The 26,643-nt window shown below is 37.2% G+C and overlaps 5 protein-coding genes across 5 annotated transcripts; all 5 read right to left on the bottom strand.

Annotated features, from left to right (window-relative positions):
* Positions 1-791: 791 nt before the first annotated feature.
* On the bottom strand, positions 792-21,602 carry LOC116290545 (uncharacterized). Its single transcript, XM_089038188.1, has 18 exons — positions 21,431-21,602; positions 17,743-17,862; positions 16,320-16,768; positions 15,677-15,911; positions 15,305-15,419; positions 14,973-15,076; positions 14,720-14,835; positions 14,398-14,474; positions 13,916-14,193; positions 13,679-13,830; positions 13,445-13,529; positions 13,036-13,244; positions 12,440-12,532; positions 11,851-12,067; positions 11,601-11,687; positions 3,395-3,588; positions 1,289-1,395; positions 792-891 (listed from the first exon to the last, which is right to left on the bottom strand). The coding sequence occupies exons 3-17, from the start codon at positions 16,716-16,718 to the stop codon at positions 1,318-1,320; spliced, it is 2,439 nt and encodes an 812-aa protein (XP_088894314.1). The 5' UTR covers positions 16,719-16,768; positions 17,743-17,862; positions 21,431-21,602; the 3' UTR covers positions 792-891; positions 1,289-1,317.
* Positions 2,080-2,935, bottom strand: LOC148906426 (uncharacterized). Its single transcript, XM_089038196.1, has one exon. The coding sequence runs from the start codon at positions 2,902-2,904 to the stop codon at positions 2,230-2,232; it is 675 nt and encodes a 224-aa protein (XP_088894322.1). The 5' UTR covers positions 2,905-2,935; the 3' UTR covers positions 2,080-2,229.
* LOC116290546 (serine/threonine-protein kinase 3) lies at positions 6,088-7,828 on the bottom strand. Its single transcript, XM_031697602.2, has one exon. The coding sequence runs from the start codon at positions 7,167-7,169 to the stop codon at positions 6,177-6,179; it is 993 nt and encodes a 330-aa protein (XP_031553462.2). The 5' UTR covers positions 7,170-7,828; the 3' UTR covers positions 6,088-6,176.
* On the bottom strand, positions 8,176-11,105 carry LOC148906425 (uncharacterized). Its single transcript, XM_089037615.1, has one exon. It carries the CDS (start codon positions 11,103-11,105, stop codon positions 9,339-9,341), a length of 1,767 nt encoding a protein of 588 aa, XP_088893741.1. The 3' UTR covers positions 8,176-9,338.
* LOC148906424 (uncharacterized) lies at positions 17,478-25,704 on the bottom strand. The gene is made up of 8 exons (XM_089038030.1): positions 25,579-25,704; positions 24,765-24,890; positions 24,229-24,377; positions 23,433-23,622; positions 22,793-22,905; positions 21,431-21,608; positions 17,743-17,862; positions 17,478-17,557 (listed from the first exon to the last, which is right to left on the bottom strand). The coding sequence occupies exons 1-8, from the start codon at positions 25,679-25,681 to the stop codon at positions 17,478-17,480; spliced, it is 1,059 nt and encodes a 352-aa protein (XP_088894156.1). The 5' UTR covers positions 25,682-25,704.
* Between the last annotated feature and the right edge of the window lie 939 nt (positions 25,705-26,643).

Genomic DNA, 26,643 nt, shown 5'->3' with positions numbered 1-26,643 from the left:
TTTCATACCTGTTGGTTTGCCTAGTTCAGTAATTGCTTTCTCGGTCTTTTCCAGAAGTGGGATATCAAAATTGTGTCCCCCAATAGTGTTGTCAAGGTCCATAATTTTCGCTATCATGTCGATGCGAGCTGCGCCCAAAACGAAAAAGGACTCAATTTCCGCTTTAAGACGAGCAACGTCACGAGGTTTAGTAGCCTCCTCCAACAGGCATACCAAGTCAGCAGCCAACTGTTCTTTATTCATCTCTAGTTTGGCCTTAATGCCAACAAAATAGAACAAGAATATGTAAGAATGTGAAAAAAATTTTAAAAGTATTTAAATAGTATTATTGAAATGAAAATGAAAAAAACAGAAATATGGTTTGCATTAGCCTCCTTTGCAGCCGTTCTTAGGGTCGTCACGCAACGAAACGTTGCGTGACGACCCTAAGAACGGCTGCAAAGGAGGCTAGGTTTGCATATAATTTTGTGTTTTCTAACGAGAAGGAAATTCGAAATGGCGGACCTAAGATAGAGGCGGATTAAAACAACAAGCATTGTATGGTACCTTCATCATATCAGGTACTGAGTTAACGTCCACTTTGTAAAAGTCCAATTGACTGGAATCGTTCAGAATCAAGTATTTCCCAAAAGTCAGCCATTTATTGACACTTCCAATAACGGAATCAAGAGACGTAAGACAAGCTTTGTTTCCATCGTACTTTGCAATTGCAACAGCTTTGTCAATGACGTCGTATGGACCTTTAGCGGAAAGAAAACCTGTAATACCCGTAAGCACTGCAAAAAACTGCTGTTTGGATAATCTATTTGCCGCTGTTTGTTGAGCCTCCTTCAATGATGAGGATATTTTTACTATGGTATTTTCCATCTGTGTTTCTGATTCTTTGATGGCCTGCAGAAACAAAAAAATAAGTGTTAAGGTTAAGTAAAATATCTATAACGAGAGAAAAAGTTGGCCATCCTTTTGTTGCCATATTTTACCGCTTCGTTCTTGTTGTCCGACCCCATTATACACGGCATATATGGAGGCAGAGCATGCTACGTCATAGCCGCCATATTGGTTGACGATAAAAAATCATTCCTCATTAAGCTTCTATTATTAGATCAACCAAGATGGCTGCGGTTTTTTTTTTTGTTTTGTTTGTTTTTTTGTTTTTTTTGTTTTTTTTTTGTTATCTATATCTCAAAGGATTTTTCGGTCACGTGGTTGCACTCCAAGAATAGGACCTTCGTTTTTGGGACACATAAAAAGTGGTAAATACACAAAGTAATATACTTAAATACTGTACCGTAAAAACATCATTTTTTTCACTTTCGTCTATGCCTCTAGCTGCAATAAGTCGTCGTTTCTGTGCATTAACTTGTTGAGACGCTGCGGGGTCATAACAGTCGCTATCTGCAAAGAAGCCACAATTGAAGGTAAAATTACAACTAATCTTTTCAAATGGATGTGATTGTAATAGCTAAAATGATACCCACTGCCCATCACAATTACTAATAGAGTGTTTTCACTCACTTCACAAGCCAGCCATATTGGTGTACCAACAATAAAAACTTTCTGCACAGTTTTTGCATAAAAATAGAGTTCAAATCCACTAGGATAGAAAATGTATTGTTTTGGCCGCCCGGATAGCTCAGTTGGTCAGAGCGTCGGTCTGTTGTGCGGGAGGTCGTGGTTCAAGCCTCGGCCGGACCAACACTCAGGGTCTTAAAATAACCGCGGAGAAGGTGCTGTCTTCGTAATTACATCTGCAATAGGTTGCTATCAATAGACGTCACTTCCGGTAATAGCTCTTTTTTGATGGCTTGTAGAATCCTGGAGGTTGTTTTGATCTCTTGTTTTCTGGTTTGATGTCGTGAAAATAGTCAAATACAATAGTTTGAGGACTTATTTTGATATGTTTTGACTTAGCATCCGCTAGTTGCCCCCCAGTCAACTCCAAAAAGTCACGTGATTGATAGTAAGCAATTGGTTAGATCTTCAAGTCTTCTCGGACAAGGACTTAAAACCGTAGGCCCTGTTATTTATTTATTATTATTATTATTATTATTATTATTATTATTATTATTATGAGCAGTAAACACGTTTGAATGCTAATTAGGTAAGCTAGATAGGGCGTAATTTCGTAACCTACCAGCATGACAGGATTAATAATATATACAATCACTTAAAACCAATTATTAATGTTCTTAAGATGCAGTTTAAATACTTGGAATGTTTGAAATGTCCTTAAGATGTGATTAATTTGAATGTTCTTGCAATGTTCACTGTGCAGCTTAATACCGCTTTCTGCATTCTGAGTAATACATCTTTGTATCTTGCTCCAAAGATATTCTTCATCTCAGGCTCCATCTCTTTAGACCATCCTCCAAGAGCGTCCAAAATGAGGTTCACTTGCAAGATCGTGTATCCTGGGTGTTGTTTTGTGAGCTCAAGTCTAAGTGCTCCATACTTCTTCGTCTTCTCTTTGTCTTTCTTTTCTCGGTTGTTAACCCACGGACAGCTCATTTCCACCATGAGTACTTTCTTGTTATTGTGGTCGATGAAACGCGCGTCCACACGGTTAGATCGTACATACATGTGGTCAGCATATACAGGTACATCCCAGTATGCTTCAGCGTCAGTTGATTTGTAGAGTGGTTTGGGTTTGACATCAGAAAACCATGGGGGTGTACTATCAGCCAGTTTGAGATCTCTTAGCATCTCAAAGAAAAACACTTTCAAAGCAGCGTTGTGTCTATCCAGGTACTTGGACTGTGCAAGAGACGGACATCCAGCCAGTACATGTGCCAGACATTCGGAACCCTCGCCGCACATTCTGCTTGTGACATTATTCTTGTCTGTTGTTCCCGTCTTGTAGGCGGAGTAGACTCTCGTTGGGGTTAGCTGTTCGTACAATTCCATAATGCCTGCAACACAATGGGTAGGAGCGCTTACCCACATGTTAAGCCATGCAAAGCAGCCTTCATGACTTAATTGATCATCCTGCCATCTTGCTTTCAGTAGATAATATATTATTATTATTATTATTATTATTATTATTATTATTATTATTATTATTGGAACACCACGATGGCCGCTGTGGCCTCACGTGAAAACGCTGTATTGATTGATTTTTCACTTGGCGATGTATCACTCAGTTTTGAAGAAATGTCGAGCTTATATCAATCAAGAACAAGATCTAACATGAGCAGGGGATCCTACTGCCAGGGCTAACTCTTTTGACTTGTTTCTTGAGTCCCCCGAAAAAAGAAAACTTGTGCCTAACACAAGAATCAACGTGGGTCAGGGACAACAACATAGCAAAGCAAACGTGGTGGGCAGACGACTGAAGTTTATCGAAGAGGGTCTGTGGCCCTAAACCAAATTAAAAGAAAGCATTTGTATAACTTACCTGCTGGAAGTTTTCTTCGTCATTTACTTGATTCATAACTTTCGTGAAGGTGTCTTCATATATTTTTGCTGTATCTTTTATTCTGTTTACGTCATTTTGAAGTTCTTCCCACTTTACGAGAGGGGCAAAGAGACTGTTCTTTCCAAAAATGTCAAAGCCGTCTTTATCCACGAAAGCAAGTTTTCTTCGGGCATCTAAAGAAAAGCAGAAGATATATTTTGTTAAAAGCCAAGATAAGCTTAGATAACTAACGCACTGGTTATCTTACAAGTTGCTTGTTGCTTTTTTCCTTTTATTTATGAGCATGTAATATTTTTAATACAGTCAATTCAAACACGTTGACGTTTTTCGGCTCCGGCCTACGCGACTGCACCTTAAGGGAATATAATATGGATGAAAATTACTGAAGGGGTTAAATATTCGTTCTGGATTCATTGTTCCCGCTAGTGATATAAATGGCGACTATCAACCAATTAAATGTATATGTCTTCAGAAACAATGTAGTTATTACTGTTATTCAATAGTTTAATAAGTTCCCAATTTTGAAAATATCAAGGCATAAAAAGCCTTCTTCAACTTATAAACACTGCTAGCTCGCCAGCAAAAGGTCAGTTCTATAAACACTAGGCACAACTAAACAGATACAATCATAACGAGCTTCATAGTACTTTGAAAAACAGACCTCCTGCTGATGTCCGTTTCCTGAGAGGACCAACATCGGCAGGGGTCAAACAGAAAGTGCGTTTCATGAATTAGGGCGTAGGTGTTGGTTTTTGCACTTCGAGCGTAACCTTTTGAGTATTGAATGTCAGCAAATACGATTAAATCTTATCAATGTTTTTATTCAAAACATTATGGCAACACAAAGTTTATAAAGTCTCCTTGCAATTAGCTTTTTTACAACAACTCACGTAAATAACACATTCTGATTGGCTGAGAGCTATGATCACTAAGAGGACAGACACATGGATGACGTAATGTTTTTGAAAACAAGACTCGCCGGTAGGATTTTATCGTAAGGACTGTGATTTTGCGAATTTATTTTGCTAATAAAAGTCGACAATGGAACTAGAAGAGGAACCAAACTTTGAATTTAATCTTGCTGATAGTCTTGCCGACGAATATTTAGTTCTGGAGGCAGAAAAGATAGAGGAAGACGTGAAAAATTCATCTCGCTTTGCAACTTGCGAAGAAAAAGACTTGAATGAGCTTGTACAGTCTGAGATGGCCATTAACTCCATTCCAGAGTCGATCTTCAATGGCTGCTCCATCCAGAACGTGAATGTCTATGTTGTCAAGCGAAATTGACATTGCTTTTCTTAGCTGAACTTATTAGTAAGCTTCGTTTTTTAGAACCTTTGAGTTCTGACTCAAACTCTTTTCGACTTAGCTAAAAAAGCCATTTATAAGTAAATGTCAAAAGTTTTGACCAATAGCAAGCATTCTTTCACAGTGGCTGTCAAAGAACTGTCAAAATTAGCCAATCACAGCGTAGGAAGTTTGGTTGTGAAATGTTGACGTGTTTTATGAAAAAACTTTTGTAAGTCATAAAATAACCTTTGAAGTTTTCAAAAGTAAATAACCGAAAAACCTTCGTCTTACTTCTGTACTCTGTCCTCTAATGATCATGAAAACTAACTATCTTAGCGAAAATATTCAAAAGCTCACAATAATCGGAGCTGTTTGGTCTATCGCCTTGCTTTCCTTGAATGACAAATTTTCGAAAAACTTTTCGCTTATTTTATTTTGTAAACATTTCGCAGTTTGTTGTAAAAAACAGATCGCACATAGATTTCCATTGTCTGTCCTCTTATTGATCATAGATGACGTCTTAAAATGTTCAAAACTTTACAGTGAAACCACTCGCTGCGCTCGTGGTTCCACTTTAGTTTTGAACATTTTAAGACGTCATCTATGATCAATAAGAGGACAGACAATGGAAATCTATGTGCGATTTGTTAAGTTTACAATTTTTCTGTGAACAGTTTTGAATATTCTAAACATTGTTCTCGACTCGTGTAGGAATGTTATTTTAAACGTATGGTGTTTGAAGTATTTTGAAAAGTTATTTCTCAGCTTTTTGTTACATGGTGTAACTTAAAACATTATTGTGACCATAGTTAATAGAGAGGACCTCTGTTGTGACTGAACATTAGCGAGTAAAGTATTTGCGTGCTTAGTTTTCTAATGAATTCGGGCATCAGTCCTTCGTCAAAGTTGAAAGCAAAATAATCCGTTTGCATCGACGATTTACTCTCTAGTTCGGTCACGAGAGCTAGAATATCTTAGATATGGACAACTCAGAAAAGCTTTTAAAGTGCATATGAAACGGAAAAATTTTAATCTTAATGTGTAGTTTATTGGCATTAATAAGAATATCACGGTTAAATTTGTTATTAAAAAAATATTTCTCTAGAAATTCAAGAAAATTTAGCACAAGTGGTGACGTCATTTTGTTTACAAGTCTCCAGTTTTAGTTGCAAATACACGAAATATGTTTGAACGTAGAATAGATATAGAAATATGCTTTTGAAACTAATTTCATTACGATATATTGATTATTACTTACAAACTATACATTTTGGACGATGAAATATTTTCGTGTCATATACACGATGGAAAAACTAAATTCTAAAAAGCTCATACATTCAGTCAAATTCCGTCATTTTTGCCCTATTTGGTACCACCGTGAATCGCATTTATAAAAGTCTTATATTCATCGCCCATGTAGCAATAATGTAAAATACAGCCTCTATTAATAACTACCCTTCCCAAAATCGGTTTAATAAAGCTCAGCGCAACGTTGCCTTGCTTCAACGGAAGGCGAAAGACATAGTGTGACTAAATGAGGAAGCTCCTCAAACTTACATTTTAGATATATTTGCTCGACGATTTTAGCGAAGCTAAAAATGTCACTCGCGACGGACTGTCCCGCGCGTCCCTCAACGATTTCGGGAGCGATGTGCGGATACTTTTTCTTGTATCTAACTTGTTCTTCAAGAGATAAGGTCTTGGGTCCCATTGGATTCGAAATTGGTCGGCTTTTGCCAAAGTCGATTATTACCGGTGTGAGAACGGTACCCCGTTTGTCCAACAACACATTGTTCGATTTTAGATCGTTATGTAGAAATCCAACACTGTGTATATGTTGCAAAGCCTCGGCTGTCTTAATCATGATCGCATCCCATTCGCGTTTCTTCGCTACCAGTTTGGAGTGCAGAGCTCGAAGGAGTGTGAGGCTATCACATCCATTACCATGGAACTGTAGCACCAGTCTGTATGGAGTGCTTTTGCTACAAATACCAAACAGCAGTGGCAGACCTGGATGATCACCAAGCTTAGTGATGATGTTCGCCTCATTCAGAAGCTCATTGTGCGTGCGTTTTTTTGCGTCTTCTTTCGTTTCTTGATCGCTGCTGTGGATTTGAAGTTCCTTGACCACGACAGTTATGCCTCTGTAAAACGCCAGAAAACACGAACCATAACTGCCGCTGCCCAAATGCTTCTTGGTACGCACAATGTGGTTGGAATTTATCTCTTTAACTGCAACGTCTTTAGTAGGAAGTCGGAGTTTCTTCTTCGGCGGTTCTGGCGCATGTGGTTCCTCTCCCTGTTCCTCTAGAACTTTGGAATCATTAGCTCGCATGGCTATCAACTGTTCTGCTCTTTCCTCAATTCTTCTCTCTCTATCTTTCCTTCTCTCCTCTGCCTCTTTTTCTCTCTTTCTCTGCAGCCATCTTTGTCGTTTTGCCTTTCTTCTATTTTTATGGTTCATCGTCGTCTTTCACTCAAATCCAAAACAGTATGGCCTAGAGTTAGACCGACGCACGTTGGCGAATGACTCAACATCCGTTTCAGCTACTAGAGTAATGGGAGCTTTGGATTTGTTAAGGGAGAAAACATTTTTCAATCAGGATGTAATAGCTTTGATTAATTATTTTCTCCTAAACTAACTTATTTTGCTTTGGTAAAAGTATATAAAAACCGAACTTTGACCTTTAAAGAATTCAGTAAGACTTGTCCAAGTTAACCTAACAATTTTTCTAATTCAACCACATTTACGTGGCATATATATTTTCAAGTTCGGCGATATTCTCAACACTTATTGTTGTTTCCGTAAAGTGTTATTCGTGACTGTCCAAACAGAAATTCTCCACGTCTCAAGATGGCATCAACTTTCCTTGTCCGATGTTCATTCTGCCCTAAATCATTCCGTTCAAGAAGATCTGCAGAGACGCATGTCGTACAGCGTCACCCGGGTGAAGATCTGCCACTACTGTTATCATTTAGGCTCGATGATAAGGAGGCATTGTTGCCAAGCCAACAACGTATCAAAAACAACATAAGATATCAACATTACCTGGAATGGTTAGGAGATTTAGTGGAAGGATTAAATTCAGCGCATATCCCGAAAGCTCCTGGTCAGTAACTTTGAGATCAATTTTCATTAGTCAATAAAATATTTAAATACTAATGTCGGCTAAGGTCAGGTATTTATTATCACGGAGGAATCCCTATGAAGAGCAAATGTTAAATCTTTAGTGCTCTTTTCTTGACTGCATAAAAAATGAACCTCCTCTTGAAAATTGTAGAATTCCTGTTCCTCTTTATTGTAGTATAAAATATTTCACTCCCTTTTGACCGAGTAGAAATTTAATGACCACTCTTGGATTCCTCCAGCCCGACCACCCCTTCCTAAAAAAATGAATCTCTAGCTTTGAAAGAATAAGTGCTCAGTATATATTTTTTGTCAGTATTATACTAAAAAACTTTCTCCTGTGTTCATTTTATTACTATTTTATTTAGTGTACTAGCCGACCATATTCTTCAACAGGAAGCCAAACTGGCACTGCATCATCATATTTTTCTTTACTTACAATGCATTTTATTTCAGCCAAATGGTACCAAGTTACCATGACAAGTGTACCTCTTACATATCTTGAGCACTTGCTTCACAACATTCAAAGTGCCACAGTAAACAGTGTTAAAGAAGTGAAACACATGAAGCCTCCCATGTGGAAAGAAAGAGTACAAAAAGTGTCCTACAAGACCTACTCTCTAGGAGATGTTCAAAGGGCCTTCAATGAACAACATAGAGTGCCATTGAAATTATCGAAATTATTTAATGGTACAAGGGAAATTGCAGAAAGAGAAGAACTATTTGGACGCGAGGCTTTAGAGGCTGCTAAAATGGGAAGGCTAGCACAGAATGTTACCATGAAAACAGAGATCATTATTGATGAAGGAAAAGGAAGACTTACAAGAGAATGTGAATTAATATGGTGGCCATTATATGACAATTCAAGAAATGGAAATTTGACTGTGAGACTCTTCATAGGGAAGATTCATATTTAGCTTTTGATTACTCTTGATACTGAAATTAAAATATGGAGAAAAGAATTGTGATTATGTTTATGAGCAATATTATATACAATCAGTTATATACAAACTAGATGCCCAATGAGACACCCGGAGAGAAACTCTCACAGAATAACAGCCTTGTGATAGGCCAAGCTACTCTGCTGTCTCAAGGCACTGAAATTGAAATAAAGAAAACAATTAGTGCATTATTTTTATGAGCAATATTATATATAGTCAGTTATATACAAACTAGATGCCCAATGAGACACCCGGAGAGAAACTCTCACAGAATAACAGCCTTGTGATAGGCCAAGCTATCCTGCTGTCTCAAGGCACTGAAATTGAAATAAAGAAAACAATTAGTGCATTATTTTTATGGGCAATATTATATACAATCAGTTATATACAAACTAGATGCCCAATGAGACACCCGGAGAGAAACTCTCACAGAATAACAGCCTTGTGATAGGCCAAGCTACTCTGCTGTCTCAAGGCACTGAAATTGAAATAAAGGGGGACAAAATCAGTGATTAAACCCAAAAGAAAATCTCACTGAATAACAGCCCACAGTCAAGGATCTAAGCTAAGTCTTACTCCAATGAACAATTTTAAGGCAAAGGTTCTTGCGCTCACTCCTAATGTTGTTAAAGGTCCAGCTAAATTTTGAAACTTCTGTACTCATGATAAAGTCTCTTGCGGACAGTATCACTCCCACACCACAACTTCCAGTGCCTTGTGTGGTGCCTGTCATCTGCAAAGGCATGCCAAATCTTTCAAAATTAGTTTTCTGGTTCCAAAACTTTGTAGAAAGCTTTTTGTCATTAGGTCTGACCCTGTATGTGAAATCAAGAAGCTGCTGTACTTCTGGCAAAAGACTTCTTCTAGGCTGCCATTTCATCCCATCATCAAACAAAAGTCTATCATTCATGAGATCAACAACCACAAGTCCCCAGTGGCATTCATTCATGTGAACAGGAACAAGCACAAGGCGTACGCTATCATTTGGATGGATTGTACTTTCAGTGATGGACTTAACTACCTGATCTAGCACAAATTTGTCATTGTTACTACTCAGCCAGGTGAATGCTTCTGATGGAAGGTAAATTACTTGCTTGTTAGCCTGATCTTTTACGTATCTCAGAATTACACAGTTTATTAAAAAATTATCCAGATATCTTTCATTTACTAGTGTTGCAAATGATTGCACATCGATCGACTTTGCACCAACAGTCAAAATGGTAGCTGTCATGTTCCTCTCCCATAAAATTTTCTTGATGCTTTCAATTTCAGGACAAGAAAGATCATCCACGTTTTCCAACCAATTCCTTTCTTCATTGATCATATGCCTAGTTTTAGCAATTTGGCAGTACTTGTGGAGGACCTCAATGTCAGTAGAAGTGAACATTCCAGTGCTTCCTATTTTAACTGATGTGGGTCTCTTTCCTCTACGTGCTTTCCTCGCGATTTCTTCAGCCCAAATAACTGCACATTCTGGAGGTCTTTGGGTCAGATTGAATGGATTGGTTAGATCTTTGCAATCACCATAGATTCCTTTGACATCCTTTTTGCTTATAGAGGATGTAATTAATTCAGAGATATCAATATCAGCAAACTGTTGGCGTGTTAAAGATAATGACAAGCAAACGGCACGAGGATGTGACTGTAATGGTTTAGCCCTGCATGGGTAAGTAAGATCAACAACTGGACATGTGTCATTTTTACATTGACCTGTAGTATTAGTAGAACCTTGAGGACTAGCCTTTGGGCTGCTGGAGGCTTGAGGACCTTGAGGACTACCCGTTGGGCTGGAGGCTTGAGGACTACCCGTTGGGCTGGAGGCTTGAGGACCTTGAGGACTAGTCGTTGGGCTGCTGGAGGCTTGAGGACCTTGAGGACTAGCCTTTGGGCTGCTGGAGGCTTGAGGACCTTGAGGACTACCCGTTGGGCTGGAGGCTTGAGGACTACCCGTTGGGCTGGAGGCTTGAGGACCTTGAGGACTAGTCGTAGGGCTTGAGGCTTGAGGACTAGCCTTTGGGCTTGAGGCTTGAGGACTAGCCGTTGAGCTGGAGGCTTGAGGACTACCCGTTGGGCTGGAGGCTTGAGGGCCTTGTCTTGTCTTTGGGCATGAGGTTTTCTCGATCTCGAATATGAGGGATTTCTTAGCCTTTGGTTTTTTATTCCAAACTTTCTCGCTGCTGTAGTTGGCAGAATCCTCAAGGTCATCTTCCCAATCAGGGTGACAGTATTTGTAGCTTTCTCTGGGGTCACTAGCCACCTTTGTCCCATGGTCCTTGTCATAATTATATTCTAGGTAATCTTTGCCAAATATTTTTTCAAAAAGTTCATCCATTGTTAGAATCCAGATTTGGTCATCTTTTGACCAACCAGCAGTCTTATTCCTCCACCCACATCCTCGATAGTAAAAATTTGTCTTTCCTATAAAATTTAATTTGAAAATTGACATTTCACTATCGATAACTGAATTATAGCATTCTGTGTCTAATAATTATTAATCATTGTCTTCAAAAACTTTGTCCCTTATGAACATAGTAAATAGTGAGATAGGAATTACTGTAACTAAAAGAATAATCTGAAAATAATTGTATTAAATAATTAAACCCATGTGAACACGATGCTCAAGGCATTTAGAAGATCTTCAGCATTTCTAAAAATAACTTTAGCATCATTGCACTGTTTGTTTGCTCATTTAATCAAGATTCATGAAATTCAGATTCTGCTGTTAATTAATTTCTATTTCAACAATTACAAACTTCATGTGGGACAAAGGTTTTGAAAACAGATTTATGTCATCATTTAATGGGCAGCTGAAGCCCATCATTGTTACCTCCAGCAATGCACTCCTTAGCTTTAACAAACTGTAATCGTAAAGACAGCATATTCTCTGCGAGCACATGTGTCAATATCTGGTTTACTAGAAAATAAAATTCACAAGATTTTGAGACTCAGATTACTATTTTCTTGATCATAATCAATAAGGACCATTAAGTACTTAACCGTCAACACCACCACTACTATTAAAAGTAATGATAATAATTTTTAAAAAATTGATAACAATGTAGAAGTTAAACAAATACCTGATTGACTCCCTCCAGCTTGGTCATGGTTCGTGGCCCGTGAATATAAAGCACGGTGTACTTTGTGTGCTGCTTCAAATCCTTGATTTGAATAGTTGACAAGTGACCGATGCTGTCGAAGTAACATTGCGCTGTGGTCAACTGTGTAATGGATGTAGTCCCCTGCACCAAGAGAGACTCCAAATAAGTGTCTCAGCTGTCTCCCCCAAATGTTGCACTGAAATATTGAGATGAGATAAGATAGAAGGTCCTTATTAAATTTTTCTTTATCAAATAACCATATGTGTGAGTGTGGACCTATCATTGCATAGGATAAGGGCAATTATATAATAACTTAGACTGTGGGGGAAATAACAGTAACATTTACAACATGAGCAGCCATGTTGTATGAGATTTACAACATGACCTAAATGTTTTGAACTTGTTTGACAATGTCTAAGTAAATGATTTTATTCACATTAAAAATGTTAAAAATTTAGGTTTTGCGGAGAAAATCCAAGTTAAAGTTTACGGGAATTGAATCAGAATTTACAGCACTCTTCAGAGTCATGAATTTCTATTGTTTAAATAAAATTTATACTCTTTATACCTTAACATCAAAAATATCTATCTTCTCATCTTCATCATCCTCATACACATTTTTCCTCATGACAAGGTCAATAATTTGCCAACCTTCAAAGACCTCAAGAGAAATCAAATGAAAGTGTTAAAATATTAATTCGAAGTAATATAGCCATTAGCTAATTACTTCTAGTACATACATTGGGTTGAGTATTTAAGTTCATACAGTAGTTTGGATGTTTGAGAAGCTAGAGGAAATTCCTAAGGAAGACTTTAATAGAGTGCACGGTTATGAAACTCTGAAACAACTACTAACTTATAATTCAGTGCAATAATAATATAGTTATCAACCATTTTTAGTCAATGACAAACTAAGCTTTCACAGGCAGGAACAAAACAAAAAAACACAAAGAAAGCTAGATAGGCTGCTATTGCTGTTTGCACTGCAGTTCTGCTTCAATGATAGTATTAGTTTGTACAAAATAGTGCAATTAGACGATGCATATTAATTACTTTAGTTTAACAGTTTTATGGTGTGCATTCTAGTATTTTTTTAAGTTTCAAGGAAATCAAGTAGATAAATTGGGGACAATTTCAATAAACAATTATTTTTGAGTATGTCACCTTTTTGAAACAGTCAATTTGTAATTCTGCAGCAAATTCAGCCACTGAGGACACTTTGTTTTCTGTTTTCCTTTGCTGTCTCTTCTTTAGCTTCTTTTTGGGAGGTGAACTTAAAGGCACATTATTTTCCATCTCAAGAAAACGATCTTCCACATCTTTCAACCATGCCTTCCAAGAAAGCATCTCTGTTTCTATGAATGCTTCAAATACTACAAAAAAGAAAAAATAGCCTTTTTCATTCAAAATTGTTATCTCTGATTAGAAAATAAACCTTATGATGTCTTCAATCATGTTATTGGATCTTAAGAATATCAAGGGAAATTGGTTACCTGCAAAGTACAAAAAGGATACAAGTTTGGGATAGTTTGGTTTTATACAACACAACACAATCTAAATATGTGGCACATACCGATGTTCTCCTTCAGCAGAATTTCCTCTTGTCTGGTACCATAATCTCTTCTGAATGTCCCCTTTTCAGCAATTTCTTCTAAATACTGGTAAAGATAAGATTAAGCATTAACATAATTTCTTATATTTAATAATATAATATCGTAATCATGATAATGATCTGATGAGGATGACTTAATGACAATTTATTAAATTAATTTATTTAATGGTATTTAGTACAAGACTTTTCAATTACCTTCACAACTGAATCTGCAAATGAAACAAACTTGAGGATGACATATTTTGCAGAGCCACTGACTTCACTGTAATGTAGTGCTACCTTCTCCACAGGCAAAGATTGAGAAACAATATCTTCATAATTATCAAGGTATGCTTTGGCTGTTGATCCTGTATCAAAAATTGAAAATACACTTTTGAAAATTATTATTCAATATTTTGTGTGGATGAGCAACTTAAAAAATACTAGATTTACCTGAAAAGGATTTTACGACTACATTACTTTTTGAAACAGCAGTCGTTTGACCTTCCTTTTTTTTAATCATTATTCGGTCCTTTCCCCTGGATGCTTCAGGACCATAGTCTGCCAGTGCTTCATTGCATTCTTCAAGAGTACCACATCTGTGGGCAAATAGCCCCAGACTTCCCAGCAACTGCTCAGTATTTCGCATTTCACAATGCAAAGAGCAGAGTGGAATGTTTGCCAACTCTTCATCAAACAGAAATGTCAAATCGTCACGAAAACCTGTCCATCTAAAAACCACAAACAAATAATGGATGAATCAATAAATAAATGATTTGAACATAATGGTAGTCCAATATTCTAGACAATTTTTAACTGCTGTCCTTCAGTTCAATGCTTTTCACATTCACTTGAGTCTGTGATAAGTAGACCTATATGAGAACTATTATCGAGTCCTGGCTTAATAAAGTTATGAATCAATATAATTTTCTTACTTTCCAATGTTAGCTTTTGATGCAAGACATGTGAGGCAGACCTCATCATAAGCACCATTCCAGTGTTCTTTGCATGCCTATATATAGATACAAATTCAGTAATATCACAACTCACAATATAACTCATAAGTGTTGTATCAGATTTTCAATCACTTTCCTGCAGCTTGTGTTCGTAAATCTGATACAACATGGCTGTGAATGTCGTAACCACTTCTTATAAGTGTGTGTTAAAACATTAAGGCACAATATGCTACTTGGCTTCAGTGTTTGTTCTTTGTAATTACTAGATTATTTTTCTGTTACTGGAGAAGGTAACACTTACCCTTAAAGCTTCACAGAAAGCACAAAATTGCACCTCAAGTCCTCTATCTCCAAGTATAAAGCTTTCATCCTCTGGGTCTACCATTAACATCAGGAGTGCCTTTAGGTCAAGGGTTACTTTAGGAAACAAAAGATTTTACTTAACTTTTCAATGCTTTATAAACTTTTTTTTAATATAAATTAATTTGTTAAAAAGTTTATATGTACAATACATAATTTATTATAACCTTTTGAGAAAAGGTATTTTTTCGAACCTTTGAATTTAACTTTGTAAAGTTTGCCATCCACTAGAAGACCATTGTTCTTAATTTCTCTCTTTTCATTGTTAAGTCTTAACAGCAATGTCTTGATCTTTTCTCTGTTGAAATAAGATGAGTTTATTATCTTGGTGTGTATAAGATTCTGGTATAGTTCATGCTTTTCTTATTTAATTTGGGAATAATTTTGAAAACAAAGAGTTACAAACTTTTCCCCAATGTTTATTGAACATTGATATTACATTGTATATAATGACCAAATTTTATAATACTCAATAAAAGTTTTTTAGGTCTTAATACAGCTTACTTAATGTAATACTCAGTCGTACCTCTCTTCTCTACAATTTGCAATAGCAAGTGGATGCACAGACAAAGAGCTCTGGCTCCCCTTCGTAGCAGAAGCAAGGCTAATAGGTACAATGCCTACTGAAATTTGATCACGTCCTGCAAAAAGAAGGAATATAACAATATATTTGCGTACCTTAACTTAAATATTTTTGTACAGGCAACTATTATAACAAAAAGGTAAAGAGTTGAATTAATCATTATCATCTGTTACTTAGATGCTTTTTCACATAACACTGTATTTAATGATATTGATTAATACTCAATCAGTTATAATTTTGAAACTCAGTTTGGAAAAACGTAGAGTGACACCAATAAGAATGATTAAAGTTTGAAATTTCTTTTTAAGTACTGACCTCCAAGTGGTCTACCATCAAGTTTCAGGTTGAACTCCATGTGTTCTGGTGCACACTGGTGCAACCTACTCTCTCTAATAGCCCATACCAAAACCATTGGCAGGCTTACACTGTAACCTCTAAGATCTGCAGGCAGCTGGGATATGTCAAACATCTCCCTTGTTATGTCAAACACAAGGGACTTCTTGGCTCTAATGGCATTGCTTGATAGCAAAATTCCTGCATCTGTGGCTTTCTACAAAAATAATTCATATGATTAATGTGCCTATCAGCGGCCTTCTCTAGGCCAACCAGGGGGATTTCTAAAATACTAGAAACAATCTTCACTATTTGCCCTTGGGACAGTTTTGCCTTGCAAACCCCCTTGTAATGCCCCACACATCTTTGGGTTTTTTTTTTGTGAATGTACCTAAGTTTTTCCCTGCGAGCAGAGTCTCTTTTAATTTAAGAGACTCTGCTCGCAGGGTACCTAAGTTTTTGTTTACACTTGTCTGATTATGCTTGTCTCAACATTCGTGACTATATCGAATATCACAAATATTATTCTTCATTAAAAAGGATTAGAATGTGAACAGTTACATTATACTATTAGCAATATTGTAATTGATAGCACATTATAAGCAAAAGTCAAATCATTCCTTACCCCACTTCTACCAAGGTTTAAGAGGTTCAGCATCGTTTGCCAAGATTGGTCAGGCATCTTGATACTGAGCTTGACAAGCAGTTGAACCCAATCAGGGACTTTCATAGTGTCTATAAAGGCACTATACACTGGCTGGCTGAGCATTTCTTTAAAGGCTTTCCTGAAGCCACACTTCTTGGCAACGATAGACAAGGCAATGGAAAGACTTTCCTGAACAAAATTTTTATCGTTCTCGTCTCCAAAAGAAAAACTGTAGCCAAGTACGGCGCCGAGGTTATCTTCACCCAATCGATTTTTCACATCATCGCATAACGCTCTTGCAATTTCACTACCTTTTTTTGCGTGTAGTCTTTGGCTTTTGCGGCAATCATATACTATTATTTCTGAGGTCTCGCTCATATCGTATGCGTAGCACCGTATTCCTTGTACTCCTGTACCACCGCTGCCACCTGTAATTTAAACTCATTGTCAATTCGAGTTAATACTTATTAATACTTATGGTGGTTGGGACTTTTCTCTTTCTTGGTCCCAAATTATGGAATAAATAGCCTCTTGTCTTGAGTGCGACAAGATTTTTATTTGCATTTTTTAACTCATTGATTGCAAAGCTAAAAGTCAATCCATTAATTAATTTTAGCTGGATTAAGTCTTGCTCTGCGTATCTGGATTGAGGATTAACTGCACAGACAAAAAAAAAAACACGATTTTTAAAGAGTCAGGTAAAGTTTCCTTACTTTCAAGACAATTGACAATTTTATCGGAGTTTCTAGGGAGAGTTAAACGTTTCATTGTATACGATAGCAACGCAGAAACCGATATTGGGCCACCTGTGGTTTCCAAAACTTTAGTCCTTTTGGTTTCTGCCATAAAATGTATGAATCTGGTCGAATTCACGAACGGGTAACAGCTTTTTCTGCATTAGCTAGTCGGAAAAAAATCGTAGTTGAATTCTCCCAGTATCCTTCGTTTCTTGGCAAAGTCAAAGGGATCCTGAAACATACATACTCGGTTACATCTCTTTTAAAAGATAGCAACACAAAAATCAATCTTGGGCAACCTGTGGTATCCACAGCTTCATCCCTTTTGGTTTCCACCAAGAAAAAACGAAGGAAACCGGGTAATTCCAAAACGGGAACCAGCTTTTTCTGCATAGTTGTATTAGCCAACCAGAAAACAATGGTAGCCGGATTCTACCAGAGATTTTCGTTTCTTGGCAAAGTCGGCCAAGCGGGCAAGGTCTGGGAACAAGAATCATATTCCGGCCTGGCATATCCATTCTCGTTTACACCTCTTTTAAAAATTTCCGCGGCACAAGAGCAAGCCATCAATTTGCAAAACAAAGGAAGCTGTTTCATAGACTCGCATAACTCCTTTTTTTCTTCAAGGCAATACCAGTTTTATTAAACTGATGGACTCGACTTACCATTTCCACCTTGTCCATTATTGGCTGCATCGGCTCCAGTTCCCGCGCAGACGTTAGCTTTTACACACCCTTTTAAATTTCTGTAGCGTAGAGTAACACTTCCAGAATTTCCACCCCTTCCTGAGAAAAAATATTCACCACAAATGAACATTCATTGGTAACTACAACTATATTCGTCACTTTTTACGTTGCGTGACAAAGTTTCTTTCCCAAGCTTTGAAAAAGATAGCGAAAATGTACGAAAATACGACGCGTGCCGTCATTTTAGGCGGGAAAATCGTTACTACTAAAAGAGACAACAGATAAACAATCACTAAAGAAAGTTTTTGATTTAAAAGACGTCGTAGAAACAAAAAAACTTCACTTGAGCTTTTACCAGCTCTTTGCCGTTTCATCGATATAAGGAACTTGAATTTGGTCTGCAATAATACTTGGTTTGAGGACTAGTTTTTGAGAACACTCCGTTTGTTTACGGCCATGGTTCGTAAGGCGCCGAACTGTCAACAGAAGCGAAATGATTGATTGTGTCTTTGTCAGAAACCATCAAAACAAAAGCTGAACTATCAAGATTGCTCGACATTCCAAGAACAACCATAACAACCATTCTAAAGAAGAAGGAACGTAGTGGATCAGTTGAAAACCTGAAGAGAAATGGTCGCAAATACAAGTTCACGAACAGAGATCAAACAGTTTTAATACGTCTAGCAAAAGCAAACAGGCGACTCAGTTTAAGAGAAATCACTAAGAAGTTTGATAAAGAAAAAAATACGACTTTTTGTCAGGAAACAATTCAGAGGGTCTTACATTCTGAAGGGCTGAGAAGGCGAGTGATAAAGACGAAAGTGGTTGTTCGAAAAGTCAGACGAAGCGAGTCAAATGGTGCAAAGAAAGAAAAAAACCAACAGTTACACCTGATTTCAAAATAATGCGAACTCTCGGGATTTTCAGTTTCGGTCGATCTTCGGCACTCGACCGACATCACGCGACGGCTGGAAACCAGGCTAACCAGGAGGGTTATATAGCTATCAATGGCAGTCATGACGAAAGCTACATTCGGGAACTGATCATGAAAGCCATATCAACTGATCTGCGATGGAGGGTAATCTATCATTAGATAATTTATGGCTCCACAATTCAAGAAACATGCAGGGCTCTTTTCGTTGGCAAGACATTCGTGGGTAAAATAAGAAAGCTCTATAAACAGCAGCGAGATGTCAAAGCACTTGGAAGACGAGGAAGGTACCGACTGCTAACATGTAAGTATAAGCTCATTATACGTAAGGTTACGTTAGTTTACTTCAAAATTTTAATCGGGAACACAGCCAATAAAATATTGTAAATTCTAAATTTCATTCCAGACAATGGAAATGGCATATTGAAGTCTATGGTCTTGTCAAAACCTGATTTGCTTGTGTCTTTCATGATCAGTTCCCGAGTGTGGTTTTCGTCATGGCTGCCATTGATAGCTATGTAACCCGCCTGGTTAGCCAGGTTACCAAGCCGTCGAGTGATGTCGGTCGAGTGCCGTAGATCGACCGAAACTGAAAATCCCGAGAGTTCGCACTATTCTGAAATCAGGTGTAACGAGTATTGGAAAAAAGTGATATTCTCAGATGAAAGTCAGGTTGTTTTGGATAAAAACAATCGCTGCAGTATATTTGGAGAAAAGAAGACGAACAATACAGACCCCCATCTGATTCGTCTTCCATTTCACACCGTGAAAAGATGAAAAAACTGACGTTTCGGACGCTAGTCCTTCGTCGGAGTAAAAGAACTATGCAGCATGTTCGCTATCTCAGAAAAGGTCTATTGAAACCTTCTTCCATATTTTGTATATTCTAGTAAAAACACATTTGTCTGGATCACAAAAATTGTCAATGATAAAGTTGGCTTTCGATATATTAGAATTATCATTTCTAAAGGGGTGAAACAAGAGAAAATGAACGAAGAGAAAGAATCCCCGTGCCCCATCATGTGCATACTTTGATGCTATTTTTAGAATCATTGATGCTATTTTTAACTTGTTACCATGCCCGCGCGATAATCATGCTGCCCTTTAATGCCTCGTTTTAGGACACGAAAAGCGCCATATTTTGCTACGTCCACGACAAAAACACAGGCTTTGTTTAATACTGCAAGACTGGAAGCCGCCAACCCTCAAGAAATCAACCAATCAGGTTCTTCGTTCAAAATATCTCCAAGCTAAAAATAGCATCAAGGGGGGATTCCTTTTCTTAGTTCATATTCTCTTGGGTGAAATGATAAGGAATTAAGACGATGTAGGTCATATTAGCGACTCGATCCATTTTGTAACTCGAAAGGTGCTAATTGAAATCCATCATGAGTTAAAGACATAAAAGGTAAAGCTTGGGCAATACACTCGGGACACATGAAGTCGTTAGTATCCTGTTCGTTAGTGTTTTGCACACACTTAAGGTGTGAAACTCCAATGCAATGCGAGCATTGAATACCTTTCTTACAATTGGAATAGATCCTTTTACTAAATGATTGGTAAAATTTGCATTTGGATTTTGTAGTAGACATTTTGACTAGTAGTGAAAGTTAAATTACATATACTAAAGTATAGATATGACAGTTCTGAATTATTTATTAAAGAGAACCACTGAGATCTACTTAGCTTGATTTAAGTCCAATTTACTGTAGTTTATCCTCTTCTTGATTTTTCGAGCATAAAATCATATTTTTTATTGTTACTGTTTGTCTTACAATTAAGGAATATATACAGTTTGAGTGGCCGTGTTGTATCAGATATACAACCACGAGGCGTAGCCGAGTGATTGTGTATCTGATACAACATGGACACGAATACTGTATATGACTTATCAAACGTCTAGGTTAGTTTCTTTGAGTTTCACTAAAATTTTCAAAATTAAAGTAAATCTGGCCAAGAAAATCCAACTTAAAGTTTATGCAAATGAACACAGTTTTGTATCAGGCCCCCGTCCACACGTATCCGCAAACTTTTGTATCCGCAATTTTTTTTTTACGGATACGGGTTGCGTCCACACGTGTCCGCAAATTTTTGTGTCCGTATCCGCAAATTTTACGAAAACGGATACGTGTGGACGGTGAAAACGATTCGAATACGCTGCGTGTGGACGCAAACATTTTCGTATCCGCAAAAAATAATTTGAGGATACAAAAATTTTCGTATACGTGTGGACGGGGCCTCAGATTTACAACACTCTTCACGGTCGTGATTTCTGTTGTGTTTCCCTCATGAATTATTAATGAGTTTGATAATAATTTAAACGTTCATACCAAAATGGTTGGATTGCATGTCACTATAATTAAGAGAATTTCCAGTTTTTTTGGTTCGATATTTAGAAAGATATTCGTTATTTCATGATTGTCCTCTTCACTAAGTAACCTTTGATGACGTTATGGATTTGTGAATTCAAAAAAGAGATATGTAAGAAGTGCCACGTTTAGGTGGGGATGGGAGAAAAAAAGAAAAAAAAACGGCTGAAAGCAGCTAAAAGCTAAGAAGAAGTTATTTTTTGTTAATTTTTTCAATTCTAATCTTTTACGATTTTGTTTTCGAAATAAGACATCACAGATACATTGTTTGGGCTGCCTGAGTACATGAAGCATTATATGATTAGCAAGAAAGATACTGTGTTAAAATTTGTACTTATTGATTAAAATCTGAATTATGTTTTTGTACCTGGGGTTCCAGCATTTCCTCCTCTTGCTCCGTTTCCTCCTCTGTTACCAGTTTCTGAATTTCTATTTCTAGCCTTACATTTTTTTCTTGCTTCTGCAGATTCATCAGTATCAACATAGTTCCTCGAAACATAGCTTCCGTACCCACACCAACGCCAATGCCCATACTTGTCACCTTTCTGTAAAAAATTTTTTGCTGTTACTTGTAATTACGGATTGCGCCGCAATTTATTAGAGTGCAACAATTACCATCCATGTGCGCTTAAAGGTAGAGTACAAACACTAAAAGTGTGCAACATAAATATCACTAAATAGTGTTATCTTATGCTAATTATATTGTTTTCTTTTGTTTAATAAGTGCTATTTACTGCTAAACAGTGATAACTATTGCACACATTTAGAGTGAAGTCATTAAACCCGTGAAATAGATATTAGACTAATATACACATTAGTAGACCTTAATTCCATTGTTTTCTTTTGTGTCTATTTGACTATAACACGTTGATCAGTATTTTTTCATTTCACGGGTTAGTTGCCTTCACTCTAGTGTTTGTACTCTATTTAGTTATAAACTATTTAGTTGTAAAATAGCAGCAAAATAGTTGCACCTAGACAATGCATCTTTGGTTTTGTTTGACGCTCGCACGCCTTAATTATAATGAAAAGGACAAGGTATTTTATTTCGATAGTAAAAGTACAATTGCAGTGAAATTATCAAATTGTTGAAGAAAATGTTGTTTATTTTGTTTGTTTGCTTGATCTTAAGAGTTTCATCCTAATCAGGAAAAACTATTGGCATTCCGTATAGCCATTATACCGCAACATGGAAAATGGCTGTCTAGTCGCAGGAATTTCATACTCGCTCGCGATTGGAATAAACTTGACCCGTCGTAAGTTTGATTGATGATATCGAAAACGGAAGACGTAAAATGAACAATCACAGGTTTGTCTATATAAGCCGCAATTTAGAATCGGGAATCCGGAATAAATACACGAAATATTAAAACCCGGGCTATCACCAAAAAATTAAATTTTACAATCATTATTCAATGATTTCGGATTTCGGATTCAGTTCCTGATTTCGAATGTCGGCTTATAGACTAAATCCGAAACAATTAGTATTCTGTCCTATTTTTTGCTGCAACGTACTTTTTTTTTATTCATTCAAAGGTAAATCTAGGTCAACATGAAAATAAATATATGGTGGTACGGCTATTTGTTATCGTCAAGCGACATGTGCGATATAAGACTTGGTCTTTCGTTTTCATAAAAAACTCGTTTGCGCGCACTTTCCTTGATTTAATCTTTGTATATATTATCATCACGTGTGGTAATTGAGCAACGAATTTAGTAAAGAACTTACATTAGCGGCACTAGAACCGGGACGACCATTGCCACCATCTTGTCCTTTGTGTCCGTTTCCTCCTTTAGATTTGATATCAAGTTCGCCATGTATAGTGTCACTGAATACGTCGACTGAAAACAGGTAAATGTTAGAGATATGGAGAGGGACAGGGACAGGAATGGAGGGTCATGGATAGGGATAGGGAGAGGAAAGAGAAAGAGAGGGCGAGATTAGGAGGAGGGAAAAGGACAGGAAGGGAGGGAGGGAGGGTCAGGGATATGGAGAGGGAGAGGAGAGAGAGAAAGAGAGAGAGAGAGTAGGGGGAGGTAAAGGGAGTTGATTCCCTGGTTTGGGCCTGCTTTACATTAACGTCGAAATCAGAATCTTAGTCAACACATGCAAACTCAGTATCACATTTATCACCCAGGCGTTAAAAGACAAGGGAGAAGTACACTACTGAGTCTGCGTATGTTGCTTACGATTACGACGCCAGTGTGAAGCAGGTTTTAATTTTCACATAATGCTAACTAATAACCGATTTTCTAGTTTACTACTAATTTATACATACGCGCAATTATATTAATATGGCTTTGCAGGATATTCTTCATCTCTTTTGATATGTATTTTACCAAGTGAATCATTGCATATCATTACTCACCCTGAGGTCCATCTTTGCCGTCTTTTCCATTTTCTCCGTTGGTTCCAACTCCGTTACTCTGAACTCCTACTGGAGTAGCAAAATCTTGTATCCAGTCTGGTGTAGCAAAAACGATCCGACTTCCTTCAGCAGCGACAATCTTCCTCGCATATATTTTAACACTTTGAAGGGCATAAAAAGTAACTTCACCCTATAAGTAAAAGACGTGCATGAATTAGACAGAAAATTCATCATTTTGTATAAAGAAAGCCATTTAAAAGACTATAGGGGAAGAAGTGTTATATTGAGAATTAGTCAAATCCAACTAGTGGTTACGAAATGCAGTCTTATTACGATCTCTTGAAACAGGTCGTAGAAAGTTTGTTTACTCTCCAGTAAATTTCACCCATAGGAATCAAAATATTCATTCATTTGCTGTTAGTGAATTAATCAGCACGTGATTACTGAGCTGCAAAGGGCCTAAGGTGCTTAAATTTTTTAATGTGTTGTTATTTTGTGTTTGTCAAGTATCTTATTCAATAAGCATCCCTGTTGAGTGAAATGACGTTTTTTTGGGAGCTCTTTACTTAAGAAGAAAGTCAGCAATTTGATGAGGTTTAGGCGTATCTATTCTCTTTTTTTCGTAAAACGTACTTTCAGTATGAGGCGGCAATGATGCACAGTGTTTCGTACAGGAGTCTATTGAATATCGAAAATAGTGCTATCGTATGCTTGCCCTCGTCGTCGTCGTTGCTATACTGCATATTAAGATCCCTATTGACTCGTGAAGCATTCTGGGTCAAATCGTTAAATATACCTCAATGTGGAAGGTGTCTGCCAGGATATCCAGTTTCAGAAGTGAGTCCATATTTGTTCTTTCAGCAGTATTGAAGTTTATGTCCTTCAAGGTCAGCCGCTCTTTCAGGTAATTTGCCTTAATTATTCGACCAGTAGCTTGATAGTGACCTTAAATCATTGGAATCGGAAAATGAACTTCGTTAGAAAATGGAGGGATGAAAAAAATGATGACGATAAGAAAAGCATCGTCACAGTCACAGTCACAGTCACAGTCACAGTCACAGTCACAGTCACAGTCACAGTCACAGTCACAGTCACAGTCACAGTCACAGTCACAGTCACAGTCACAGTCACAGTCACAGTCACAGTCACAGTCACAGTCACAGTCACAGTCACAGTCACAGTCACAGTCACAGTCACAGTCACAGTCACAGTCACAGTCACAGTCACAGTCACAGTCACAGTCACAGTCACAGTCACAGTCACAGTCACAGTCACAGTGATAAATTGTTCTTACGTAATTAATGTCCTGCTAAAGCACATATTCTATTTTACCTGGTTCGATTTCAATTATTGATGGTGTATGGAACCACATTAGGGTCGGGATATTGGGAATGGACGAACTCTCCTGGCCTTGCCACTCGCCAACCATGCACGCTCCCTCTTTTTTAATAGGTGGGGCTAAAAGAACAAATTAATAAACAATATACGTATTAGTATTGCAATTCAGTCATGCAACGGCTTTTCTTTAAAAATCTCCCTAAATGAGGCAAACCCTGTGTAGATCCGTTTGTAATCAAGCAACCCAGCGGTAATTTGAAACTCGAAACGAACGGTCCCTAGGTATTTCAATGTATATATTTAGCTATTATTCGCCGTAGACGAAGTGAATATTGGGGAATATTTACCGAGACGCGAGTCGGCTTCGAGCGGCGAGGTAATTAATATTCCCCGATATTCACTTCGTCTTCGGCGAATAATTGTTTTAGCATATACCAACTTGTGTACAGAGTAACTTATTCTTATATACAATGATTCATTAATAACAAACAAACAGAAACTTGCAATTTGCGTGACAAATTCAAGCAAAACGTTTAGCAAAACTTTTAGCAAACCTTTTAGGACATACTTCATTGCCTTTTTAGTATTGATAGGAATGGCATTTACTTTCATTTTTTCAATTTCCTCATCGGAAATTGTAGCAAAACGATTGCCGGCAGATGCCATTTTGTTGCCGACTCAATATTCCGAGATTCAGAGGTGAATATCGTACAATATTAACCTCCAATTAACCAATGAGCGCGCGCGTTCTTAGGAAGTACACAAGTTGTTGTATGCTAAATATGAACATGAGAAGTGTAACAACAACCTGTGTCGACGCTTGCATCTTTTTTCTTGCGCACGCGGCCTTGGACCGTTAGAAGTACCATAGAACATATCAACACGGCGCTGATTTTGTGAAAAGACGCCATGTCTTGGAGAGAAAAAAAGAATGAAAATTAACAAATGGATAACAATGCCTGAATAAAAAATATAACCAGTAAAAGTTATGAACTAATTGGGTAAATGTTAAATATATATTTTATAGTAATAAGGAGAACACTAAACAAACATAAAACCAATCAATTCAAAACCCTGACAATTTCTCTTGTTTTTCCGCACACAATTATATTACTTTTTTTTTTTTTTTTTTTTTTTGAAATTTCTTTAATCTTTATTTATTAGCGTGTACAATAAAAACTTTGACATAAGAAAATATGTTACGCTAGGAATTTTCGTTTAGATCCCCTTCGGCAGTGGCGGATTCAGGAATTTTAGAAGGAGGTTGATTATCACCAAGGCGATTTAACCAGACTGAATGCGAGGAAAAGGGGATAGGCTAGCCACTCAGTATTGATTATTGCGCAATATAAGCTACTTATTGTTATTATTTATGATCCCTGGAAACGCCACCGCTTTACATAGGAATCTGTTTTAGCTTAAAATAAGAAACGAGTTCTTATTTAACAAAATCCAATTAACACTTAAGAATTCCTAAATCAAATAAAACAAGATAAAGTTCTTAATGTTTATATTGTTATGAAGGCGAAAAAGGGTATAAAATAACACCCACTCGATAGCTTTCAATTTCACATCAGGTTTTTAAAGACCCATTGCCACTTATAGTGATGCATCACAATTTGTTTACATTTTGAATCGTGTCACCACTGAAAAAACAATTCCAACATTTTGAATAAACTCTTAAATAGTCCCTAAAGCCGTAAAAGAATGTAAAAGAATAATTTTTGAGCCTTAGTGCTATGTCGGAAAAGGATTTAATATGAAGCTATTTTTCAATATTTGAATCTTTGAATTTCATGGACCACGAAATTCATCTGTGACCGCGGTGCATCACGGTAAGTGGCAATGGGTCTTTAACCATTTGTTCTTCAAA

The sequence above is a fragment of the Actinia tenebrosa genome, unplaced genomic scaffold (genome assembly GCF_029948245.1).
Source record: "Actinia tenebrosa isolate PJP-AT-01 unplaced genomic scaffold, QUT_ActTen_1.0 PGA_scaffold5__44_contigs__length_20552954, whole genome shotgun sequence".
In the NCBI taxonomy this organism is placed as follows: domain Eukaryota; kingdom Metazoa; phylum Cnidaria; class Anthozoa; order Actiniaria; family Actiniidae; genus Actinia; species Actinia tenebrosa.
This window is presented reverse-complemented; position numbering and strand designations above follow the sequence as displayed.

What these genes read in the sequence shown, in the direction of transcription:
- LOC148906425 (XM_089037615.1), bottom strand. Translation starts at nt 11,105, where the DNA reads ATGGATGAACTTTTTGAAAAAATATTTGGCAAAGATTACCTAGAATAT.
- LOC148906426 (XM_089038196.1), bottom strand. Translation starts at nt 2,904, where the DNA reads ATGGAATTGTACGAACAGCTAACCCCAACGAGAGTCTACTCCGCCTAC.
- LOC116290546 (XM_031697602.2), bottom strand. Translation starts at nt 7,169, where the DNA reads ATGAACCATAAAAATAGAAGAAAGGCAAAACGACAAAGATGGCTGCAG.
- LOC116290545 (XM_089038188.1), bottom strand. Translation starts at nt 16,718, where the DNA reads ATGAGCGAGACCTCAGAAATAATAGTATATGATTGCCGCAAAAGCCAA. An exon ending in AGTCGTAAAATCCTTTTCAG is followed by an intron (nt 13,831 to 13,915) that starts GTAAATCTAGTA and finishes TTTTTGATACAG; the next exon opens with GATCAACAGCCAAAGCATAC. An exon ending in AGCTGGAGGGAGTCAATCAG is followed by an intron (nt 11,688 to 11,850) that starts GTATTTGTTTAA and finishes TTTATTTTCTAG; the next exon opens with TAAACCAGATATTGACACAT.
- LOC148906424 (XM_089038030.1), bottom strand. Translation starts at nt 25,681, where the DNA reads ATGGCGTCTTTTCACAAAATCAGCGCCGTGTTGATATGTTCTATGGTA. An exon ending in CCGGTTCTAGTGCCGCTAAT is followed by an intron (nt 21,609 to 22,792) that starts GTAAGTTCTTTA and finishes AATTTTTTACAG; the next exon opens with AAAGGTGACAAGTATGGGCA. An exon ending in TAATGGACAAGGTGGAAATG is followed by an intron (nt 17,558 to 17,742) that starts GTAAGTCGAGTC and finishes TCTTGTTCCCAG; the next exon opens with ACCTTGCCCGCTTGGCCGAC.